The following is a 23,625-nucleotide window of genomic DNA, read 5'->3' on the forward strand; positions in this document are numbered from 1 at the left end:
AGAATTTATTATTTCAGTTTTATATTGTGTCCAAGTTATATATCTATACTTATCTATACTAATATTATAAAGCTCAAGAGTTTGTTTGTTTGTTTGAACGCGCTAATCTCGGGTACTACTGGTCCGATTTGAAAAATTCTTTCGGTGTTAGCCCATTTATCGATAAAGAATGAAGGTTATGGGCTATATATATCATCATGCTACGGCCAACAGGAGCGGAGCCACGGGGGTGAAACCGCGCGGAGCAGCTAGTGATAAATAAGTTCAGATAACAAATACCAGAAAATACAAATAACTCACCTATAAGAATACGGTGGCAGCAAAAAATGTACAATCCTATTGTCACTCAACGTCTTTCCATACACAAGGGATATAACATGGGCCCTTTGGTTACACGTCTCTAGACCGTGTCGTTTAGCATTAGCAACTAATTCCGCTATATCTTTCGGTTCTATCAGCTTGCCGCCCAAACGCATGTCTTTAACGCATTGGAGGTCGATGAAGCTGAAAGAATAATATTGGTTGGGTAATGGGTTACCTGGAAGGGATGGCTCTGTAGCCATAAAGTCGCCTATTATGCAATTTATGTGTACTGTTTTTAATTTAGTGTGCACAATAATGTACTCATGCATTCAAAAAGTTAAGTGTAGTCTGATTTTTGGGTATTTTTTATTTTTCTTTTAATTATTATAGTTATGGAAAAATTGATCATACTGATAAAAACATGACTTTAAGTAGAGATGTAGATAATGTTAAGTACGCATAATAAATAATTAAATCAGAAACGCTCGGTAGATAATTTGGAAACATTAGATCACAATAAGTGCGAAATTTTTTGTTATAAAAATGAAAATTAGCGAACTAAATTCATAATAAATTATTAATTTATCTGTAGGATAATAATTACGGCACTGTGATTCGGGATAAGAATTAATTTGTCAACACCAGAAATAACTACCTATTGTAATATAGGCAAAGCCTGTGCTTTGTTTGGCTAGATAGCTCTTAATAAAAAGAGAGTGTGTGACGAGCACACGTGTCAGAAGTGAAACTTCTTTGGCAAATTCAAAGATACCAAAATCGTCGCCTTACTCCATGATGTGACAGTATTGTCTTGTAGTTTTACTCTCAACGCGCATAAAGAAGTTTCACTTCAATACCCCCAAATTATATTTTTTTAAGTAAAAACTTACCCTTCTTCTCCAACCACACCCGCTTCGGTCTCATGCACCAAATTACCAGAATATTTCAATGGTATGACTTCTTCTGGATTGTATGATAAACTGACTTCTGGCTGCTGAACGCTTTCTGATGGGGTTTCACCTGAAGACGTTATTTAGGAAGTCAGTTAAGTTATACATGATTTTTTAAAAACCATTCTTATAACACATAATATGAATTTGGTTAATAGAATTGTCAGAACAAAATTTGAACAGCTAGAGTATACTATGAAAAAAATTTGGACAGCTGGTTTATGATGAAAACAATTTGAACAACTAGTATATGTATAATGAACACAATTTGAACAGATATTATAGTATGAACAAAATTTGAATAGATAGAAAATAATGATCAATATCAATATCTGAACAGCACACTATATTTGAACAGCTACACAGCTATACAGGTTGAATAAAATTTGAACAACTTGTACAGTATAAACGAATTTAAACAGTCTAGTTCGAAGGTCAGGGTCTGAACATAATGCTGTACCTGTTTCTTGAAAAATATTTTTTTTATTATTTTTATAAAAACAATGTGTGTAATGAAGTGTCAAATAAATAAATAAATATTTTCTAGCTGCGCTCCGCGGTAACACCCGCGTGGCTCTGCTTCTAACCTTAGCGTGATGCTATATATAGCCTATAGCCTTCCTCGATAAATGGGCTATCTAACACCGAAAGAAATCAAACAAACAAACAAACACTTCAGCTTTATAATATTAGTATAGATAGTACTGTATGAACAAAATTTGAACACCTAAATGATACAACGAAAAAAAAAAAAAGTTAAGTCCCATGTCCCCTAATAGATGTATAGTGCATCTGCCCCTTACCCCATGTAAGGGGCAGATGCACTATACATCTGTTTCACTGATCGATTTTCAAGGGACAAGTATGTGACCAGCCTTCTGTGTCCTACAAGACCGAGACATTTTTTTTCTTTCATCTCCACCGGGAATCGAACCCAGGACCCCGTGTGTTACGCTCACGCGTCAACCACTGTACCAAGGAGGCGGTCAAATGATACAATGACCTAATTTATAGTGCCACAAACTTATCTGACCCGGTGACGGTGTCACTGATGTCACTTTCTTTTTATTTAAAAAAAAAAATATTCCGTATGAAAAGTCTGTGACAATGTGACATAAAAAAATGGCGGCACGTAGTTTCAGTTTTTGCCACGGGTCAGTGTGGCTAGTGTGAGTTTTCATCGAGTAAGAAACGTTACTATCGCGTCTGCGTCACAGCGAAATTTGTATGGGGAATCAAAGCTTCCCCATACGTCCGCTAGGGGCGCTGTTCGATTTCCCATACTAATTCGGCTGTGACGCAGACGTGATAGTAACGTTTCGTACTTGATCAAACTCACACTAGGGGTACATATAAGTTTGTGGCACTGTAAACATGTATAGCAAGATGTATAGTGACGACGAAGACGACGCGGTTGGCGCAGTGGTAAAGTAACTGCCTACTGAGCCGACGGTCCCGGGTTCGATCCCCGGTCAGGGCAAATATTTGTGTGATGAACTCAATTATTTGTTCTTGGGTCTGGGTGTTATTATCTATATATGTATTTATTAAATATTATATTTATCGTCGCCTAGTACCCACAACACAAGCCTTAATTGAGCTTACTGTGGGTCGATTTGTGTAATAATGTCCTATAATATTTATTTATTTATTTATTTATTATTTATAGTATGCACTGACCGCAGTGCGCATGCGGGCGGTGCGCGGTCCGGCACCAGGCGAGCAGCGCGCAGGCGCGCTCGAGGCGGAGGTGCACGAACGCGCCCCACTCCGCCTCGCCCGCTATACACGCGGTGCCGTGGTGCATTATCTGTCGTGTGTAGGTAAGTCGTATATTAAAATGTTTTCAAATGGTCTAAGATCCAAAAGGTCGACCTGCACCGGCATGATAATAGAATGAGACCAATCTATATATTATATAAAACTCAAAGGTGACTGATATAGTGATCTATCAACGCACAGCCCAAACCAATGGACGTATCGGGCTGAAATTTGGCATGCAGGTAGATGTCATAACGTAGGCGTACCCTAAGAAAGGATTTCCCGAAATTCTTGCGGGAACGGGGAAAAACGGGGATGCACGTACAAAGTCGTGGGCGGAAGCTAGTTTTATAATAAATTTAGTGTATTAAAAAATGTATTAAAAATGGGTTTACTGGGAAAATCCTGGACAGGATGAAGGTCGACTTATGTTCGGATCTTCTACCAAAACTAATTTCACACAGACAGGTAATATGGTTGTTGTTTTTATCATATTTGATATTTTTTAGATTGTTGAAATGTTCGACATGGTTCGTTGAAAATTGCTTTGTTATAGTGCCACAAACTTAACTGACCCGGTGACGGTGTCACTGATGTCGATTTTTACTACTGGTGGCACGTAGTTCCAGTTTTTTTCACCGGGTCAGTTAAGTTTGTGGCACTGTAACATGTTGAAACATTATCGACTTGTTTGACGTTTATGAATGAATGAAAAATTCCTTGCACCCTAGATACAAGATTACAAAATAAGAGCGATACAAGTTATAAAATGTACAGAGGGCAGTAGATAATAATATGTAATATGTATAATATGTACATTCATAAAATAATGTACTTGACATCGTTTACATGTTTGATATTGTTGACATTTTTTACATTTTATTTTACATTCAGCTCACCTGTAATATATGCCTATCCACTCGATCCCCGTTCTGTGGTGCAAGCGGGAACATAGTCACTGCATGATCATGTGGCAACGGCTGCACGGGGCTATACCCACCGCCCTCTAACTCGTATAGCGCTTCGTTCTCGAAGGTGGACCCTTTGTGTGTGGGCGGAGCGAAGACGGGCTGTTCGCAAGCGGAGATCACTGTTCTGGAAGACGTATACGTTTATACTATTTTCGTTAGGCAATGGAGAATAGCTGGGCTCTATAACCGCGATATCCTATAGAGCAAAAATGTAATTTTATATTGTAGAGAGACTGAAAAATAAACATTAATAAATTGCATATAAAACGATTTAACAGTAGGTTAAAAACAGCACTACTAGTGGCAGAAAACCAAAAGTGATTGCGTATAATGACAGCAACATAACATTTACAAATACATCTATAGACCTTTAATTATTAACATGACCTACTCGATTATTCACCTCAAATAATCACCAAAAACCGGTGTACTGGTCCTAGCCAGCGTATGTCGATGTTGGTGAAAGCTCGCGATATGGTCCATCACCGCTTGTGTTCTGTAAACCTTCTCCAGATTGACCAGACCCTCGGGACCGACGCGACGGAACGCCTGTTCACCTTCGTCGTCGAATGAGGCTATGTACTGGAAAGATATGGATGAAAATTAGTATAATGGTTTACCTAATTATTTATTTAACCCTCATTTTTGTATTTCTTCACTGTTTATAAAATGAAGAATAAATAAAATTAAAATAAAATAACCCTTTAATATAACCATACGTAAAGGAGATTATGTTTAAACAGACACACAAATAGTTTCTTATGAGGCGGCCTTATCACTTAGCAGTGATCATTGCCAGGCAACCGGGGCAAAAGGTAGGTAATCAGCTCAATTAAATTAAATTGGTAGGTCGAAAAAGTCAGTGTCGAAAACAAAAATAGTTAACGATCTGGGGTAGTTATTGTTTTGTTTAATTTTAACGAATTCAGTAAGCTAAGAAAACATTTTCTGAGGGCATGAAATAGGATAATTTTTATTTTACGGATTGAAGTAATGAATATGTGGACTACATATTCAGGTACAACCACGAATATTATAATAAATACTATAGAGAATAAATAATACTAGGTAAATCAAATGAAATAGGGATAAATAACTCGATTCGAATAAGCTGCACAATTTTTGATTGAATTTATAATTCTGAAATAAAGTTCTAAATAACTTTCATTTAACTTTTTTTCCTACATTACTTACCACTTGTCTCGTAGGTTCATTCCTGGGGTCTCGTTTACAGCTGTCCTTTAAAGGGCTCGTGTCACTTCTTTTGCTTTCTCGCCTACTGTCCTTCTTTTGCGACCCTCTGTGAATAATACAGTTTATTTATATATTTACCTCTATGTGTAAAAACTGCATCATAACTTATTTGGGTAACTATAAGATGTATTATTATTTCAGAGTATAACAAGAATCTAATCACTACATAATATAAAACAAAGTCGTCTTTCCTTGTCCCTGTGTCCCTTTGTATGCTTAAATCTTTAAAACTACGCAATGAATTTAGATACGGTTTTTCTTAATAGATAGAGTGATTCAAGAGGAAGGTTTTAGGAAGTATATATTTAATTAGGTTTTAGACAAAGCGGGCGAAGTCGCGGTTAGTAAGCTAGTACCTAAGGTATAAGATTTGAAATGAAATTGTTTTTCCAGCTCTTCCCCGCAGAATATAATTTCCCGAGTCTGTGTAATATTATTTTGAAAATTAAACAAATTTCTGACGACTATCGACCTGTATCCTGCCAAACGTTTTATGATCTCAATGTACTGTAACTACATTTTAAATCTTACCTCTATAATAAAGAGAACAGATAAAATCACTGCATAGTATAAAACAAAGTCGCTTTCTCTGTCCCTTTTTTTTTTTTTTTTTTTTTTTTTTGAGAGAGGAGGCAACAGAGCAGACGCGACGCCTGATGGTAAGCGTTCAGCGTCGCCCATAAGCACACACAACGCCAGGGACATTGGGAGTGTGTTGCCGGCCTTTTAAAAAAGAATACGCTCTCTTCTTAAAGGTCCCCAGATTGTAACCATTCGGGAATACCGTACTAGGAAGCTGGTTCCATAAGACTGTTGTGCGCGGAAAGAAGCTCCGTTTAAAGCGCACAGTTGTCGACCGCCAGCAGTCAAGGTGGTGAGGGTGGTATTTCTGTTTATGGCGGGCTGTGCGGTAATGGAACTCAGCGGTGGGTAATGTTCCAAACAATTCCTCAGAGCACTCCCCATAGTAAATGCGGTAGAGAACGCATAAGGACGCGATATCTCTTCGCAACGCCAGAGTATCAAGCCGATCGGTGAGACTCGGTTCGCCAACGAGTCGTACAGCTCTCCTTTGAATGCGGTCAAATGGAAGGAGGTATTGCTGGGGTGCCCCGGCCCAGAGATGGGAACAGTATTCCATGTGCGGTCTGACTTGCGCCTTATAAAGACTGAGGCGATGACGCGACGTGAAATACTGTCCCGCTCTACAGAGCACACCAAGTTTCTGAGAAGCCAACTTGGCTTTGCCTACCAAATGACAGGAAAACTGCACGTTACTCGAGATTTCGAGACCGAGAATACCAATACTAGCTGTGGCTGATAGAGGAGTGCCCTGAAAAATAGGGGTTACATCGAAGGGAAGCTTTTTTGCGGTAAACGCGCAAACCTGTGTCTTCTTCGGGTTGAATTCGACTAAATTTAGTCGACCCCAATTAGAAACTTCGTCTAAAGAAGCCTCAATTTCAGACACGAGGTTGTTCCGGTACTCAATGACGCGATCCCGAGAGACATTGCATTGGCCGGTGTAAACTGCATCACCAGTGCTGTCGTCTGCATAGCAATGAATGCTGCTGTTGCGCAGCATATCATTGATATGCAGAAGGAACAGAGTGGGAGACAGAACGCAACCTTGTGGGACACCAGCATTCACAGGCTTAGGGTCGGAGCAGGAACCGTCGATAACGACACGCATGCTACGCTCTGTGAGAAAACTGGCTACCCACTGGCAAAGTCTCTCGGGAAGCCCATAGCATGGAAGTTTAGCTAAGAGCGCTTTGTGCCAAACCCGATCAAAAGCTTTCGCTATGTCCAAACTGACCGCCAAGCCTTCACCCTTGCTCTCAATCGCTGCAGCCCATCTGTGAGTTAAATATACAAGAAGATCCCCAGCTGAGCGACCGCGACGGAAACCGTACTGTCGGTCACTAATCAGCTGGTGATCCTCCAGATATTTCAGTAGTTGGCGATTAATAAGGGATTCCATTATCTTGGAGAGCAAGGAGGTGATTGCTATAGGTCGATAATTGGACGGATCAGAGCGATCGCCTTTTTTCGGGATTGGGTGCACTAACGCTGTCTTCCATGAATTCGGGACAACGCCTGTGGAGTAGGAGTACCGGAAGAGTCGCGTGAGGACCGGTGCTAGCTCAGGTGCGCACATCTTCAGCACAATTGGAGGAATACTGTCGGGGCCACTCGACTTGTGGACATCTAGGGCAAAAAAATGCTTTACGCACAGCGCTCTGGGTGAACCGGATGTCCGGCATAGAGCCCTCATACCGCGGGATGGTAGGCGGCGAGTTTCCCATGTCATCCAAAGTCGAGTTTGCGGCGAAAAGGGAGCCAAGAAGATCGGCCTTCTCCTTTGCCGTGTGGGCCAACAAGTCATTCTCCATGCGCAGAGATGGTAGTGACGGCTTGCAGAAGTTTCCTTGCACAGCTTTGGCGAGAGCCCAAAAGGCGCGCGTTCCCGAAGGAAGTTGGGCAAGTTTCTCGCCAAGCTTAGCAATATGCTCTGACTTTGCTTTTGCAATTGCTCTTTTGAAGGACCTAGAGGCTGAGTTTAGTTCTCTCTTAAGTGTATAGGCGTTTGGATCACTAGACACGAGTGCATTAGCCCAGGCTTGGTAACAGTCTTGTTTTCGGCGTGATGCCGTTTTACAAGAGAGACCAAACCAGGGTTGGGACTTGCCACCAATGGGTACAACAGAGTTCGGAATAAAAAGTTCCATGCCCTGAAGTATCACATCGGCAACAGAGTCTGCGCAGGTGCTAGGATCGTCTGCCGAGAAGCAAACACGGCCCCAGGGATAGGACGAAAAGAATGTACGCATCTCATCCCAATCTGCTGACTTGTAGTGCCAAACGCGTCGACGGCCAACACGCTCCGGCCGTGACGAACGCAAGATTGGCACTACACTCCGCACTAGGCAGTGGTCCGATGAGCCTAAAGGGGCATCAACGTGGACCTGATAGCCATCAGGGTGAGATGTCAACAGTAGGTCCAACAGGGAAGGCGTATGATCCTCAACATCAGGAATTCGCGTTGGCGATTGTACCATTTGAGTAAGACCATAGGCAAGAGCAAAGTCGAAAACAGATTTACCTGCGTGGTCAGTAGTTCGGGACTTAAGCCATTCTGAGTGATGGGCATTGAAATCCCCAAGGACTACAATTTCAGCGCAGGGTATCTGATTGAGCATAGTATCTGCCGCCGATTGTATATGCTCGATGAGTCGGTCGGTTTCCTCATTACCGCTATGGGATCTGTATAGGCACGCATAGACGCGAGGGTGGTCGTCGCAGTCTACACGCAACCAAATGATGGAAAGATCCCTATCTTCAAGATAGCTGAGGCGTCGAAAGCAGATATCATTCCGGATAAAGGCGCATACACCAGCGCGGGGTAAAAAGTTGTGCTCCAGATTGTAGCCTGGGTAACTGAGATAAGCTGTATTAGAGGGGGAAGATATCTGCGTTTCGGTTAAAAAGAGCAAGGCCGGCTTCGCTGTCTCAAGGTGGTAGTGGACGGCATTGATGTTGGAGTGTAAGCCCCTGATGTTACAAAAGTTGACGCAGAACGTAGAAGGGCGTGCACAGGACTTGTTGCTCTTATTGCCTCGTGCTTGAGTATTGAGCGGGATTTTGCCCTCCCCAGAATACATAGGGCAGCCTGAACAAAAGTGCTCAGGGAGGGATTCTCCAGCACCTTGCGTGTTGGTACCCTCCTGGGGTAATAAATCTTTTAATTCCGCTGCCATGATTTTAAAGGGAAAAAGGGGGGGGGGGGGGGGCCTCCGGAATGTCTCACTCACCTATGCGAAACGCTCAACGCTTTACGCCGGTTTTTGTGAGATAGTGGTATCGCGCCGGACGGACTACAGCCCATTTGTGCTGCATATAATGAATAAAATAAAAAAAATTATATGCAGTTGTAGTCCTACCACTCTAGAAAAATATCGCCAGAGCCTCGTCTGTTGATCGGCAGGGTGCACCGCGAGCAGGTGAGGTTGGCTTTGGCCGTTAGGTGGTATACAGCCATTGCACCCCTAAATGTATTCTTAAATCTTTAAAACTACGCAACTGACTTTGATACGGTTTTTTTTAAATAAATAGAGTGATTCAAGAGGAAGGTTTAAGTATAATTATAATTTATAAGGTTTTAGACGGTAAGCTTGTAATAAAAAATCTTTTGCAGGTATTTTTTTTATTCTTCCAGGATTCGAAACCAAGATAATTAATTCGGTTTTCATACGTGTTTCACAAACATACCTATCATCTTTAGTAGATTCCCTTTTGAAGTCTCGTCGATGTGTCGGCGTCGCAGCCACTGAATGTGTTGTAAGTGATGGTGTTGCTGCCAGGATTTCCCTGAAATAGCAATAATTTATACTAATACTAGCTGTCCCGGCAAACGTTGTTCTGCCTTACTCTTAGAGGTATGAAAAATGTTAGCCGATTCTCAGGCCTACCCGCTAAGCACACAAAATTTCATTAGAATTGGTTCAGCTGTTTCGGAGTAGTGTGTTAACTAACATTGTGACACGAGAATTTTATATATACTTATTAGATTTAATATTGTGCCGAGCTCACGTGTCTGAAGTCAAACTTCTTTGTCAACATTCAAAGATACCAAAATCGTCGCCCCACTCCATGACGTGACGGTATTGCCTACCTTGAAATTTAACTCTCAACGCGCCTAAAGACGTTTTGTTTCAAACATTATATTATATAAACAAAGAAATAATAATAAACACTCCTCTTTTCGTAATAGGCTTAATTTGTACACTCATTTTACCTCATTATAATAATTATTGCCTACACAAAAATACAAATTTTAAAATAATAATTAAATCTAATATCATACATCTCATGATCTTTTTAGGGAGTAGTGACCCCTTTTGTGACTGTTGACCTCTGGGGGTCGATAAAGGCTGTGCATATAATTCTGTCAATCCTTTCTTTGTTTGAATAGTTTATAAGCTTGATTTTAGTTTATTATGTAAATTTCTTTCAACGTTTGTCTTAATCAAGGTTAGAACGCGTGAACGGCTGGACCAATTTTGATAATGCTTTGTTATGTGGTGTTTTTGTGTCAGAAGGTTTTTGAGATTAAAATCTATGTTTAATTTACGAGAATTGTGCGAGAGTTAAGAGTGAGTTGAGTTTTTTAATTTTTCTAATGTCAAAGGAATTTATTTTTCATATCAGCTAGGTAGATATAAAAAAGAATGTGTATGCTGAGTACACGTGTCAGAAGTGAAACTTCTTTTGCAAGATTCAAAGATACCAAAATCGTCGCCTTATTCCATGACGTTCCTTGAAATTTTACTCTCAACGCGCAAGAAGTTTCACTTAAAAAAAACGATTTTTTACATTTTATATGCGACATGACGTGTTTTCTAAATGAGTGTATAAAAAACTGTAACCCCCAAAGTCACTGACACTTAAGCTATAAAGGGGTTATAAACACTATTTAGGTGTTAAAAAGTTAAACTTTAAGTTAATAATTAGGAATATATGAAATCCGTGTTATACAGTGGAGTGCAAATGGTGATATTAAAAAACAACAGACGCTGTATGGCTAGACTCATTCAACTGAGAAGTGTTGGGTGATTAACATGTATATGGAGCTGATAATACCGCTGGATTTATTTATTTTCTTCAACAGAATCAAAAACGAATGTGGTAATTAGTCACTAATTTTATTTATGAAAATAATGCAATGAACGTGATTCTCGTGTTTGAATATTATTTAATTAAATTTTTAATGCATTTAAAATTCAATTAAATAATATATAAGTTAAGATCAAAAGGTGTTTGTTTTAATTTAAAGGGTTGGTTCATTAGTATAAACTAAAAGATGATAATACTTTTATGAGTATATCGTATAAAAAAATACTAGTTTGCCTAGTGAACCTTGATAGAGAAAGATTCTAATCGAAAAAAAAATCAGTTAGGAACTAGGATCTAATAAGTAGGTATTAGCTAGATAATTTATATTGCATAAAAAATACAACACACAAAAGTGGTATTAACAGCTCCATATGAATCTGTAGCCACAATCCATTAAGGTTAGAAGCACACGATTTCTCTCCGAGAAATTATTTTTCAGGATTCGCAAAATGATTTTCTGTGATCCAGAGGTTTTGACTGAAATTTCGCTTGGTTAATTATCTCTTAGTTTCTCTTGGATTTTCCTATTTTTCGCATCGTTACGTGAATATTCGTTTGGAATTGTTATAAGGCAGTTATTTATGAGTATTGGGATATCTATAATATAAAAATGAATCGCAAAATGTGTTGGAAAGAGCATAACTCGAGAACAACTGAACCGATTTCGTTAATTCTTTTTTTATTACATTTCTTGAAGTACGAGGATGGTTCTTATGGAGAGAAAACGTAAAAATGTACCACGGGCGAAGCCGGGGCGGACCGCTAGTTATCTATAGTAATATAAAGAAGAATATTTTATTTTTTTGAACGCACTAATCTCAGGAACTACTGAACCGATTTTATAAATTCTTTCACCGTTGGATATGTGAATTGTACGTGATCGTTGAGTGCTATAGGCTACATAGTTTAATATTATTACAATAAAATAAAAGATAGTAGGGCTATGTGTGGTCAATGGTCATATTTATGGCTTACGGACGATAAGGGTGCATTTCTACCAATAATATGAGAGAATTTGTAGTGAGGAATGTGTTTGTAAGTAACCAATAGCATCGCTTCAAACGCTAAACGCTTCAAACTTCAAACTAATGAAGGGATATGATTGTTTGTTTACAAACACATTCCTTGCACATTATTGGTGGAATAGGTATAACGGTGATGACAACCTACCGGTTGTGATGAGTATCGTGGTGATGTTTGTGAAACTAACGATAGTTAACACATTAAAATTCTCGAAAGGGCCTATGCGTGTTGGATCCGTAAGCCTTCAAAAGGTCCGGGTACCGTCCTTGGTACCGTCCTTGGTACTACAGTATTATGGAAATGACAATGAAAATAATGATGACAATGTAACATCACTGCGAACAACTTACCTCAGTTCCCGTAAGAAAGCACCAAAGAACGGTATCAGCCTACACTCCGGCATAGCCAGCGCTCGACTCAGCGCTCTCTCGTACTCCGCCGAGAACAGAGCCGCGGAGAGAAAGTCCAGCGCTGGTAGAGGCTCGTCTGATATGCTCAGCCAGAAGGGCTTGAGCTTGTGTGACCTGGAAAAGATTGTCAATACTATGAATAAGAATTTACAATTTTTAGTTCTAATTATTTGTAAACTAGCTGTGCTCCACGGTTTCACCCGCGTGGCTCTGCTCCTGTTGGTCTTAGCGTGATGATATATAACCTATAGCCTTCCTCGATAAATGGGCTATCTATCACCGAAATAATTTTTCAAATCGGACCAGTAGTTCCTGAGATTAGCGCGTTCAAACAAACAGACTCTTCAGCTTTATAATATTAGTATAGATTAAACACACCTTTTGTGGGTTTTATGTTGATCAAAATTGTCTTTTACCGAGAAAATGGAAAATTAAATAAATTTAAAATTATTTATTACTCGCAGCTCAGCGGGAGGCAAAATTAAAATTCTCCTCTTCATACGTAGTGTAAACTAATATTATAAAGAGGAAATATTCATGATTTTGTATGTATGTTTGTAATGTTTTTTACACCAAAAACTACTGGAATAATTTCAATTTCTTTCACCGCTGGAAAGATAGTATCTCAATTCGTATTATTTTTGAAGTGAAACTTCTTTAGACGCGTTGAGAGTTAAATTTCACTGTCACGTCATCAAGTAAGGCGACGATTTTGGTATCTTTGAGTCACGAAACCACACCCTAAAATATGAATTAAACTTACAGTCGAATACAAACTCCTCATTTTTTGATGTCGGTTAAAACATAGAACGGCTTTTTACAAAAATAGTTGCTTCAGATTTTGATAACAAGAACTAAGCATATCTCAAGGTTGTAATTTCATTTTTTTATAAATCCACAACGTTTTTGCTTGTTTACGAAAAATATTATGAGATCGAGGGAAATATGACATCTGTTCGGGGATTTTTGTATAGATTATTTTTAGGGTTCCGTACACAAAGCGTAAAACGGGACCCTATTACTAAGCCTCCGCGGCTGTCTACCCAATGAGGTCTATCTAAAACCCATGGAGGGTTGTCGCGTAAAGACACAGGACAGTTCTTTGGCATATTATAATAGGTGATGTTACATATGTTTTTTGTAAAATTAAATTGTAAAACTGACATGATTAAAAAGAGCAACTATGGAGTTGAACTATGGATACTGCATTCCGTATCAAATGTGCTTCTAGAAGAAGTCTAATTGAGTTTGAGTTTGAGTCCGTCTGTCTGTCTGTCTCCAGACTGTATCATAAACTGTGATAGCTAAAAAAATTGAAATTTTTACTAATGATGTACATTGCCGTTGCCGATATAACAACAAATACTAAAAATAAAAAATAAAAATATTAAGGGGGGTCCCCATACAATAAACCTTAAAAATTAGTATACCTACAACAAACGTCATTTTCTATTATAGATAATATATAGTACGGAACCCTTCGTGCGCGAGCCCGACTCGCACTTGGCCTGTTATTATTCGCGTATTGAAACGAATTTTTCAAAACTAAAATAATATGTAGGTATTCATTGGAATAGGCTTTCAAAGAATTTAAATCTGAAATGAAAATATGTTATTTTTTCTTTTGTAGTTTTTGAATTAAATTAACGGTAATCTTTTCATGAAATTTTATTTATGGTTCTGTTAATAGCGCTTCTAGGATTTACTCCTACTAAAATTATAAATGTGAAATAAATAATAAAATGCTTCACAGGCGTTTTCAATACCGCGTAGTTCCCACTCCCTTGGGGTTTCCGGGATAAAAATATATCCTATGTGTTAATCCAAGTTACCCTCTATATGTGTGCTAAATTTCATTGTAATCGGTTCAGTAGTATTTGCGTGAAAGAGTAACAAACATGTGTATGTACACACACATCCTCATCCTACATCCATCCTCACAAACTTTCGCATTTATAATAATAAATCATAATATAAACTAGTCAATTGTGTGTTTTTTTTTAATATATATTTTTACCTAGCCCAGAAAGTTTGTTCAAACGGCACGGCACGTGGCGGCCATTTGTAATTCTAATCGAATCTTTGCCGCCATTTTTGAAATGCGCGCCAAAAGTTTGGAAGCCTTTTGGAATTTGAACCGAATTGTTACATTAAAAAGCTTTCCTTGAAATTGTGATGGATAAGTTTGTAATTTTCATTAACTAGCCGTTTTCCCGGGTTTACTCGGGAGAAATATAAATTATTGCCTTTTTATTGCTTTTTTTGTAATGTTAAGAGTCTGTTATTAAGGTTATTATTAGCTCATTCGTCAATTAATATGACAAATAAAGGATTTGCATAATTGATTTTCAATGGTAAAATAATTTTTGTATATTAAAACGTATCAAAACTTTGTTTTTTTTTAATAATTGGTATCTATAGTTTATTTAGACATTTTCTATTAAATAAACATAATTGCGAAAGTCATTTAGGTATACATATTAGAAAGTTATATAGGTATTTATGTACAATTTTATATAAGTTTATCTATACTTAGTATTAGAAAGAGGAAAGGTTTGTAATTATGTATGACTTTCACGCATAAACTACTGGACCGATTTCAAAAATTCTTTCACCATTAGAAAGCTGCATTTTCACTGAGCAACAAAGGCTATATTGCATTTTCAAAAAAATTAGAGATCCTTACCAAACATCCAATAATGTAAACCAAGGAGTAAAAAATGCCTTAATAAAAATTCTGTCATCGCGTGCGCTGCGGAACCTATTCCTTGAAGTACGAGGATGGTTCTTATGAAAAAAAACGTAAACATGTAGGTACCACGGGCGAAGCCGGGGCGGACCGGTAGTTTTAAACAAAAATACAAGTTTCCCTCTAATAATATTAGTGTAGATATTATACAGCTCCTATGTGATTAATTTTGAAAAACAATTCAAAGAATTGCTTTATAATTCCAAAACAGTTAGGTAATTGGGATGGAAATTTACAGTCAAAGGTTTTTAGGACAAGACCGTTAGGTAACTTGATCCTAAAGGTAGGTTCATACCATCAAAATTTTAAATGTTGTTTGTAGGTGAATTCCTTCCTTCAACAATTTTTTTATTAAATATGATTTCGTTGTTTAATAATAAACTTATTAAATAAGATTAATATAAATTCAAAGATATTTAAAAAATATATTTAAAAAAGTTGTGTGTTCTGTGCCTAGTAATTATATTATATGTTAAAAAGTACACTTATTTGAAAATGAAATGAAATGAAAATGAAATGAAATGAAAATACGTTTATTATGGATATACATATACCAAAAATACAAAAAAAAAAAGAAACAAGAAACTTAAATCTAACTTAAATATAATGTATTCCACAATAGGCCTGCCACTCAGTGCAATACACTGATTTTCAGTGGTTGCCTCAGGATGCCTTGCTGACAGTGGATGTATTATTGCTCAAACTGCAGTGAAAAGTTATTAAAAAAAATAATATATATATATTTAAATATTGTAATAAACAGGTACTTGATTATAATTATACTTACTTAGTGAATAGATAATATTACACATTGACTTAAAGTAGCAAAGAGGTTATTGGATAAATACTTAAATAATCTATAAACAAATAAGAACAATAATGGGGATGCAATATTTTATAAAAAAAAAGTAAATAAAATAAAATAAAAAAAAAATATATATAAATAAACAAACAATTAAATAAATATTGGGGATGCTAATTTTTTCTTGTTAACGTTTTTGTAAATCAAGAAGATATGACTTTAACTTTTTTTTGAAAGACGATAAGCTTTGTTGTGAACGAATAGGCGGCGGTAGGTCGTTCCAACATTTTGATGCTCGATACCTAAAACACCCCCTAAAAGTAGATGTTCTATGCAGGGGAATTTCCAACAAAGAGCTTGCGTGTCTAGTCTCGTAGGTTGTATTATTATCCGCCAACCATTTCAATTTATTGTACAAGTATACAGGTACTCTATATTTTAATAAATTAAAGAGAAGCGTAGCCAGGTGTAAGTGGGTACGATATTCCATTTTAAGTGAGTTGTGTTTGATCAAGTACGGTGTAACATGATCACGATAGGGAATATTGTAGCAATAGCGGGCACACGCATTTTGCACCCGTTGCACTATTTTTTTCGTTGATTCAAGCAACCTAGGCCCTACAACCACATCCGCGTAATTAAATTTCGACAAGATAAGCGACTCACAAAGCAATTTCCTGACATTTACACTCAAGGACTGTCTAATCCGGTAAAGCAGTTTCAGTCGGTAAAAACAGTTTTTTGAAATATTTAAAATGTGCTTGTGAAATCGCAAGCCTTCATCAAACACTACACCAAGATTACGCGCTTCAGTCACTCTTTCTATTGGTTCTCCGTTTAGAAATATGGTAGGTTGTTGAGCCAATATTGAATTGATTTGATGAGTTGTGCCTATGATCATATATTTGGTTTTGCTAGAATTGAGAGAAAGACAATTAGATTCTGACCAAACCGATATACGACTCAAATCATCATGTAGCCTTTCCAGAGCGTTGTCCATCTCACTCGCCTTGAACGAGAGGTATAATTGGATGTCGTCCGCATACATATGATATTTGCAATGCCTTATGCATTGCGTTACATCGGCTGTATACAAAATAAACAAAAGAGGACCAAGAATAGAACCTTGCGGTACTCCTCTGGAAACTTCCGCCCATGCAGACGAACATGCACTTTGACTACTGTCCGCTTTTAACTCGACCATTTGTGAGCGGTAAGAAAGATAACTTTTAAACCACTGTAAAGAGTTATCATCAAAGCCGTAGTATGAAAGCTTGCAGAGAAGCAATTCAATATTGATACAATCGAAGGCTCTGGAGTAGTCTAAGAGGATTAACAGACTCCCCTCTCCTCGATCCTGTGCCTCAAGCATATTGTCAACCACATCCAACAGAGCTGTTATGGTACTATTTTGCTTCCTAAATCCCGATTGCCTAGTTGGCAACATATCATTTAAATCTAAGTAGCGCCTGACTTGCTCACATACAACTTTCTCGAGAATCTTTGATAGACATGGCAAAATACTAATTGGTCTTAGATCTTTAAGACAATTTGGATTGTTAGTTTTGGGCAGTGGTTTAATGAGCGCTTTACGCCAGGTGGAAGGGAAAGTGGAAGTCTTAAGTGATGTGTTTATGATATTCGTAATTGTTTCAAGAGTAAAGGGCAAGGATAATTTTAACATATCTAGTGAGATTCCGTCGTAACCAATAGCATTAGAATGCAATGATCTGAAATGCTTAAACACCTCGTCTTTAGAGACAGCCGCAAAAGAAAACAGTGAAGTCCCTTTTTTGTTATTTAAAAAGAAATGTAAGTCCTCTTTAGACGCGCATGATCTACCAGGAATATTTAAAAAATGACAATTTATATCATCCGGCTTTCTAAGATGCTCCGGCAACGCATTGTCAGTACTTTTACTGATATTAACATTTTTTTTAACATTATTCCAGAGTAGACGCGGGTTATTTAAATTCGTGTTTACAAACGTTTCAAAATAACATGTTTTTTCACGCTCAATCGCATTCGCAACCTCTTTCTTTAACTCCATATAATATAATTTATGACTATCATGTTTAGAATACTTTGCCCTAGTATATGCATCATTCCTACGTCTCATCAATAACCTGATATTGTATGTGATCCAAGGGTAGTTCTGATTTTTTACAAGAAAGTGTTTAATGGGAGCTAGGCAGTCATAAATTGATAAAATGGTTGCATTAAAATCCGAAACAAAATTATTAATATCCTGGTGGTCTATTATAGCATCCCAGTTAATGCTTGACATAGCGGTTTCGAATAGGTCCATGTTCATATCTTTAATTGGTCTGTATTGTATTTTTAGAGGGATACACTTATCTTTAATTATGTAAAGTTCGCACGAAACAAACGCATGGTGACTTAAATCATTTATATGGTTTACTGATATCCGTTGCACATTTACATCCGTACATATAAGGTCAATAATAGTTTCACTATGATCTGTGAAATGAGTGGGTTCATTTATAATTTGCGTTAAGCTCGTCATTGTTAAAAATTCTAGCAATTTGCGATAACCCATGGTACTCTTGTCTGCAAAATTAATATTAAAATCTCCCATAACTATGGTATTATCAGCCCATGAAAAACTAGCGACCGATTCATAAATTGCGTTAACGAAAGTATCGACATTCAACCATGGCGGGCGGTAAGCTGTGCCGATTACTAGTTTTTTACACCGAATGTTTAAAGTTATCCACATTTGCTCAACATTTAAACAACATGGATGTTTTAAAACTTTCACATTCAAACTATTTCTAACATAAAAGCCAACGCCACCGCCGCGACCTCGCACATGTGGCGGTCGAGGTATATGAACAAGGCGATAACCTGTGAACTTAGGCGCACGACCCTCTTCTCCTTCTTTTAGCCATGTTTCATTAATACCCAACACATCCACGTTTTGGTGCTCCATCGCAGCAAGAAGCTCTTCGTGACCAGTCCCAAGCGAACATATGTTTATAAGGCCAATTACGAGATTTTTTTTAACCATCATTATAGTATATTAATATTAAATAAAATACATATTGGACAAAAGAGTAGATAAATATACAGTATTTAAATAAAATATGCAATATCATCATTGAGTCGAGTTTTAGTGTTAATTCATTTACCCAGTTAATATAGTTTATAAATAGAAAAAATACAATAAAATAGTAAAATATAGAAGAAAGTACGAAACACAAACAATACACACCACCGGCAACAAGGCAGACCACTACAATATCAAGTTCTCTAGGACAATAATGGAAATAACAATAACGAAAAAATAAAACAAAATAAACAACATTTAACAAAAATCTTACTTCTATCTTTATAATTATGAGTGTAACGCTTAGACAATAACTAAAAGTAACAACAAAATAAATTATCGACACTAGAGCAAAATCATTAGTAAGAAAAAAACTTGAATTTAACTTATGACTATGCAAAATATCCAATGCAAATAACAAAACCTTTAAAAATGTAATCATGTTTAGAATTGTAACATACAGTATGGCAAAATCAATCCTAATAAATAAATCAATTAGTATATAACGGTAACAGGATTTAGAAATATGTATATTTAGTATACAACAATAAAACAGTACAAATAAGTCCAGATGAGATAGTATATAATATTTCACAGTACAATCTTTTAAGCAACGCAATATAAAATTGCAATATACTACAAGCCTAACATCATAATTATCCCAAAATAAATTAAGTGCATTTAAACCTGTTACATAACTTATATAGCAAAATTCGTATAATATTACTAATACAATACAATAAAATATAGTTTTTTTCTTAATTGTCTGGAATACGTGCAATATCGAAAGAGTTATTGACAAAAAACCTTATCTATATCGTCTTCCGATCTAACATTAATAATTTTCGATTTACTATCCCGTCTAGCATATACATGACCCGCGCGAGTCCATACAAAACGCCAGTTATTTGACCGCCCTAGCTTCTCACGCGCTGCAAAGAACAGCTTGCGGTTAGTGTACGTTAAATGCTCGTTCACGTAAAAGCGTTTATTCAGGGAAGATCAAAAATCAAAGATCAAAAGTCAAATAAAGAAGTGAAATGAAATCTGCGACCGAAGCCGCAGTTGGCTAAAATAATATTTGGGGCGTAATCTACAATCGATATTGATGCCAAAAAATAAATTATTTTTGTATGTCCGGGCTAAACTCAAAAACTGTAAGTACATGGATTTTTAAATGTTGCATGAATATTACTAACAGGTTGTGTCAACATATAGGCTATACAGGGTGTCCCACTATTGGTATACTTATAAGGTCTTTGTAGTCTTGCATACACTGGTCACGTAAAAAAATACTTTAACAACAAAATTACGCCAAAAATTTTTTGCTAAATTTTTCCAATTCACATTTTCTTCTCTAGCTTCGCGCAGCCGGCATATAACGCTTCGCTAATATGAGCATTTTGTCTATGAAAACATAATCTTAAACGATAGCTCACGTGCGGCACACGTGCGGGTGGCAAAGTTGGGCGGGTTGCTTGTTAGGGGTGTACACAAAGAGTTTTAAGAATAACTATTTGAAAAAAAATGCATCTGGATTTTTATAATAATTTTTCACGTACTCAGCGTATGCAAAACTATAACCTCCATTGAGCTAAGAATACCGACGGCGGGACACCCAGTATATCATTAAAACTAGTAAAAAATAACAGTTAACAAAGACAAAAATACACATTGAGACACATATTATGGAGACGACACCGCCTACATCACTTATGTTCCGCTCAACATACGCCATATGGCGTAACTGCACGCTCATTTTTTATTTGTTTTAAAGTGAAACGCATCAAATATGCCTTCGTGTGTGTTACGATATTGCACAAATAATACAAATAATACGGAAAAGTGCAAAGGAATAACTTTCATCGGTAAGTACCTAACTAGATAATAATTTTTAAAACTTAGTTAGAGCAAAAAAATGGCGCACAGATTTTGTTCGTGGTGTCTCCTCCATACGTAGTAATATTATCTCAATGAAAATACATGACATCTTCAAAAATGCAGTCCTATTGCTAAAAAGCCCTCATTCCGGAAACAAATATAAAAAGGAATAAAAGCTACAACAATGCTATAAATGTAATCAACACCTGTTTCAGTAATTGAACATAAAACATGATTACAACTCGAGTGATTAAAATTTACCTTCCCATTTTTGGTATGGCAACGTAATCCGTCGGATTTTGGGCATTTATTATCTGTGAAATATGACATTTCATCTGTCAGTCATGAATTTCCCGCGCTTTTGTTAATAAACGTGTGTAATTAGCATGAATGTTTTTGTTTTTGGGAAGTTCAAAAAGAGATGTAGCTTAAATAAGTCGTTGTTTTTAGATATTTTGTTTCTCATAAATTATGTCTATTTATTTAGGATGTTGGTCTTCAAATTTTCAATATTTATTATTTTTTTTACGAGAAAGTATGTTCAACTTTATATGAACGTCGCATATTCAACACAATCAGGAATCGTTTATATATAATTCCATGTAGCCTTAATTTCAAAAATTGTATAATTTTACAATTTTTGAAATTAAGGTCAGTTTTTCCAGTCATTTTCCACCCATAAAAATAAAGGTACCTACATAATTACTTAAAGCTACAAAAGAATATTATAAATATAAAGATTATTTATTATATTACAAAACAATCTAACAACCGAACAATCTTTTCTTAATCTCTCATCTTCTCTTCTTAACTCTTCTTTTCTCTTCTGTAGCAGTACCACACCGTCTGCAAGTAGTTTCCGCCGGCCTACAGTCTATAATAAACAGCTGAAGGCCGAAAGAAACCCCTGCAGACAGAGCGTATCTTCTATCTTCTTTCGTCTTCTTTTCTCTTTTCGTAGGAATTATTTACAAACATTTCACAAACTTTCAGAATAATTATCACTACTCTTTTTAGTTAAGAATACTACCAAGTAGGTATGACCCCGCCAAAAGCGAGGCTCGCGACGATTGGCTTACGTTCCATCTCTTAAAACTATTAGATCTGTACCCAGTTACAAAAGTTTTTTTTCTCTCAGTCTAAACCTCTTTCAAAAAATACATATTTCTATAAACTATCATAGTCTTTATAAAATTCACATAGGATATGAATATATAGAATGTTTTACATTCTTATATATATACTACTTTCTTCTTAAGCTGGTTATAAAACCTTTCTATTAGGTAGTACCTACCATAATGGTACCGGACAACCAAATAAAGTCATAAATTAGCTCTATTAATTCTTATCCATAAATTATCAACACTCTCAACTCACTTCAACCCAGCCACGACCTCCATAGCGCCGTTGAAGTTGCCAATATTCCAGCAGGTCAAAGCAACCCGTAGTACGCAGGTGAGTACCACCTTCTTGTCTTCTAGTGACGCTGGAGATAGCACCAGGTCGGTTACCCACGCGGAGACCTGGGGACAAATGGACAATTTTATAGAAGAGATATTTAAGGGCAAAGGGATTCCTTTCATTGGATTTGTCAAGTTTGTTAGAGAGATTTTATCCTCAAAATTGACTCCTAACTAACCTCTAAGGATCAGTGAAATAAATAATTTGGGATTTAAGTCAGTTTTATATCGAGATGTTGCAAGCAAATTTTTAGAATTCAAATATTTTCTATGTCTAAAATTTTCTACCTACAGTATTAAAGAGTAATTAGGTCCTTTCCCTCTTGGTAGCATTACAAAATCCTGTATTACTATTTAATACAAAAATATTTTAATCAAAAAGTGATAACTGCGTTAAAAACAACCGACTTCAAACTTGCACTCGCAATATTTACAAATACAGACAAAAATGCTCATAAAATAAAAACTACTGGGCCTATCCGAATAAAATTTTTATAGAACCAATTCAACACCATCCCGCATCGAACATAAAAAGAATCACGTAAATCGGTTCAGAAACCTCGGAGTAATCGGTGTACATACATAAAAAAACATACCGGCCGAATTGATAACCTCCTCCTTTTTTTTGAAGTCGATTAAAAAAGTCGTTGCTGTGATTAGCGTGTTCAAACTAATAATCTAATTATAGTTTTCAAAATAATGTATAAGACACCTTGAGTAGACTCTGCTAATACTTCAAAATAAACAAAAAATAGCTAGTCTTAACAATTCAACCAAATAAAGACATAATAGGTACCACTGGTATTACACATAATTCAGATAAGAACCGAGGAATAATCTCAAAGGACACGGACAATATATTTCGGCCCAAAACATCCACCCTTCCATTTATTTTTTGTAACTTTACACTCGCGTCATTTACTCGTACTTAACGATACTTAAGCGAAATGTATTGAACCGTTTACTCTAATAGAACGTGCCAAAGAAACATACATACACATCACTACATAGTATAAAACAAAGTCGCTTTCTCTGTCCCTATCTATGTCCCTTTGTATGCTTAAATCTTTAAAACTAAGCAAAGGATGTAGATGTGGTTTTTTAAATAGATAGAGTGATTCAAGAGGATAAAACCTTCCTCTTGAATCACTCTATCTATATGTATGTAATTTATTAAGTTTTAGACAAAGTGAGCGAAGCCGCGGGTGAAAAGTTAGTGGATCCTAAAAATAAAGCCTTATGACGCAGTTGGGTAAAATAATCATAAACTTTGCTTACCTTTCTTATATACCTACTTGAAATATGTATTATAGAT

The 23,625-nt window shown here is 36.6% G+C and overlaps 1 protein-coding gene across 1 annotated transcript in view; it reads right to left on the bottom strand.

Moving 5' to 3' along the window:
- The window catches only part of LOC123702315 (1-phosphatidylinositol 4,5-bisphosphate phosphodiesterase epsilon-1-like), a 181,197-nt gene that overhangs the window by 66,023 nt on the left and 91,549 nt on the right, over nt 1-23,625 (bottom strand). Inside the window, exons 5-13 of the mRNA XM_045650030.1 lie at nt 22,228-22,373; nt 12,289-12,462; nt 9,512-9,610; nt 5,180-5,285; nt 4,389-4,567; nt 3,914-4,109; nt 2,934-3,063; nt 1,194-1,323; nt 301-504 (exon numbers count right to left, since the gene is read on the bottom strand). Of these exons, the coding sequence (XP_045505986.1) occupies nt 301-504; nt 1,194-1,323; nt 2,934-3,063; nt 3,914-4,109; nt 4,389-4,567; nt 5,180-5,285; nt 9,512-9,610; nt 12,289-12,462; nt 22,228-22,373 (1,364 nt within the window). The remainder of the gene's footprint in view (nt 1-300; nt 505-1,193; nt 1,324-2,933; nt 3,064-3,913; nt 4,110-4,388; nt 4,568-5,179; nt 5,286-9,511; nt 9,611-12,288; nt 12,463-22,227; nt 22,374-23,625) is intronic.

The sequence above is a fragment of the Colias croceus genome, chromosome 23 (assembly GCF_905220415.1).
Source record: "Colias croceus chromosome 23, ilColCroc2.1".
NCBI classification, from domain to species: Eukaryota; Metazoa; Arthropoda; class Insecta; order Lepidoptera; family Pieridae; genus Colias; species Colias croceus.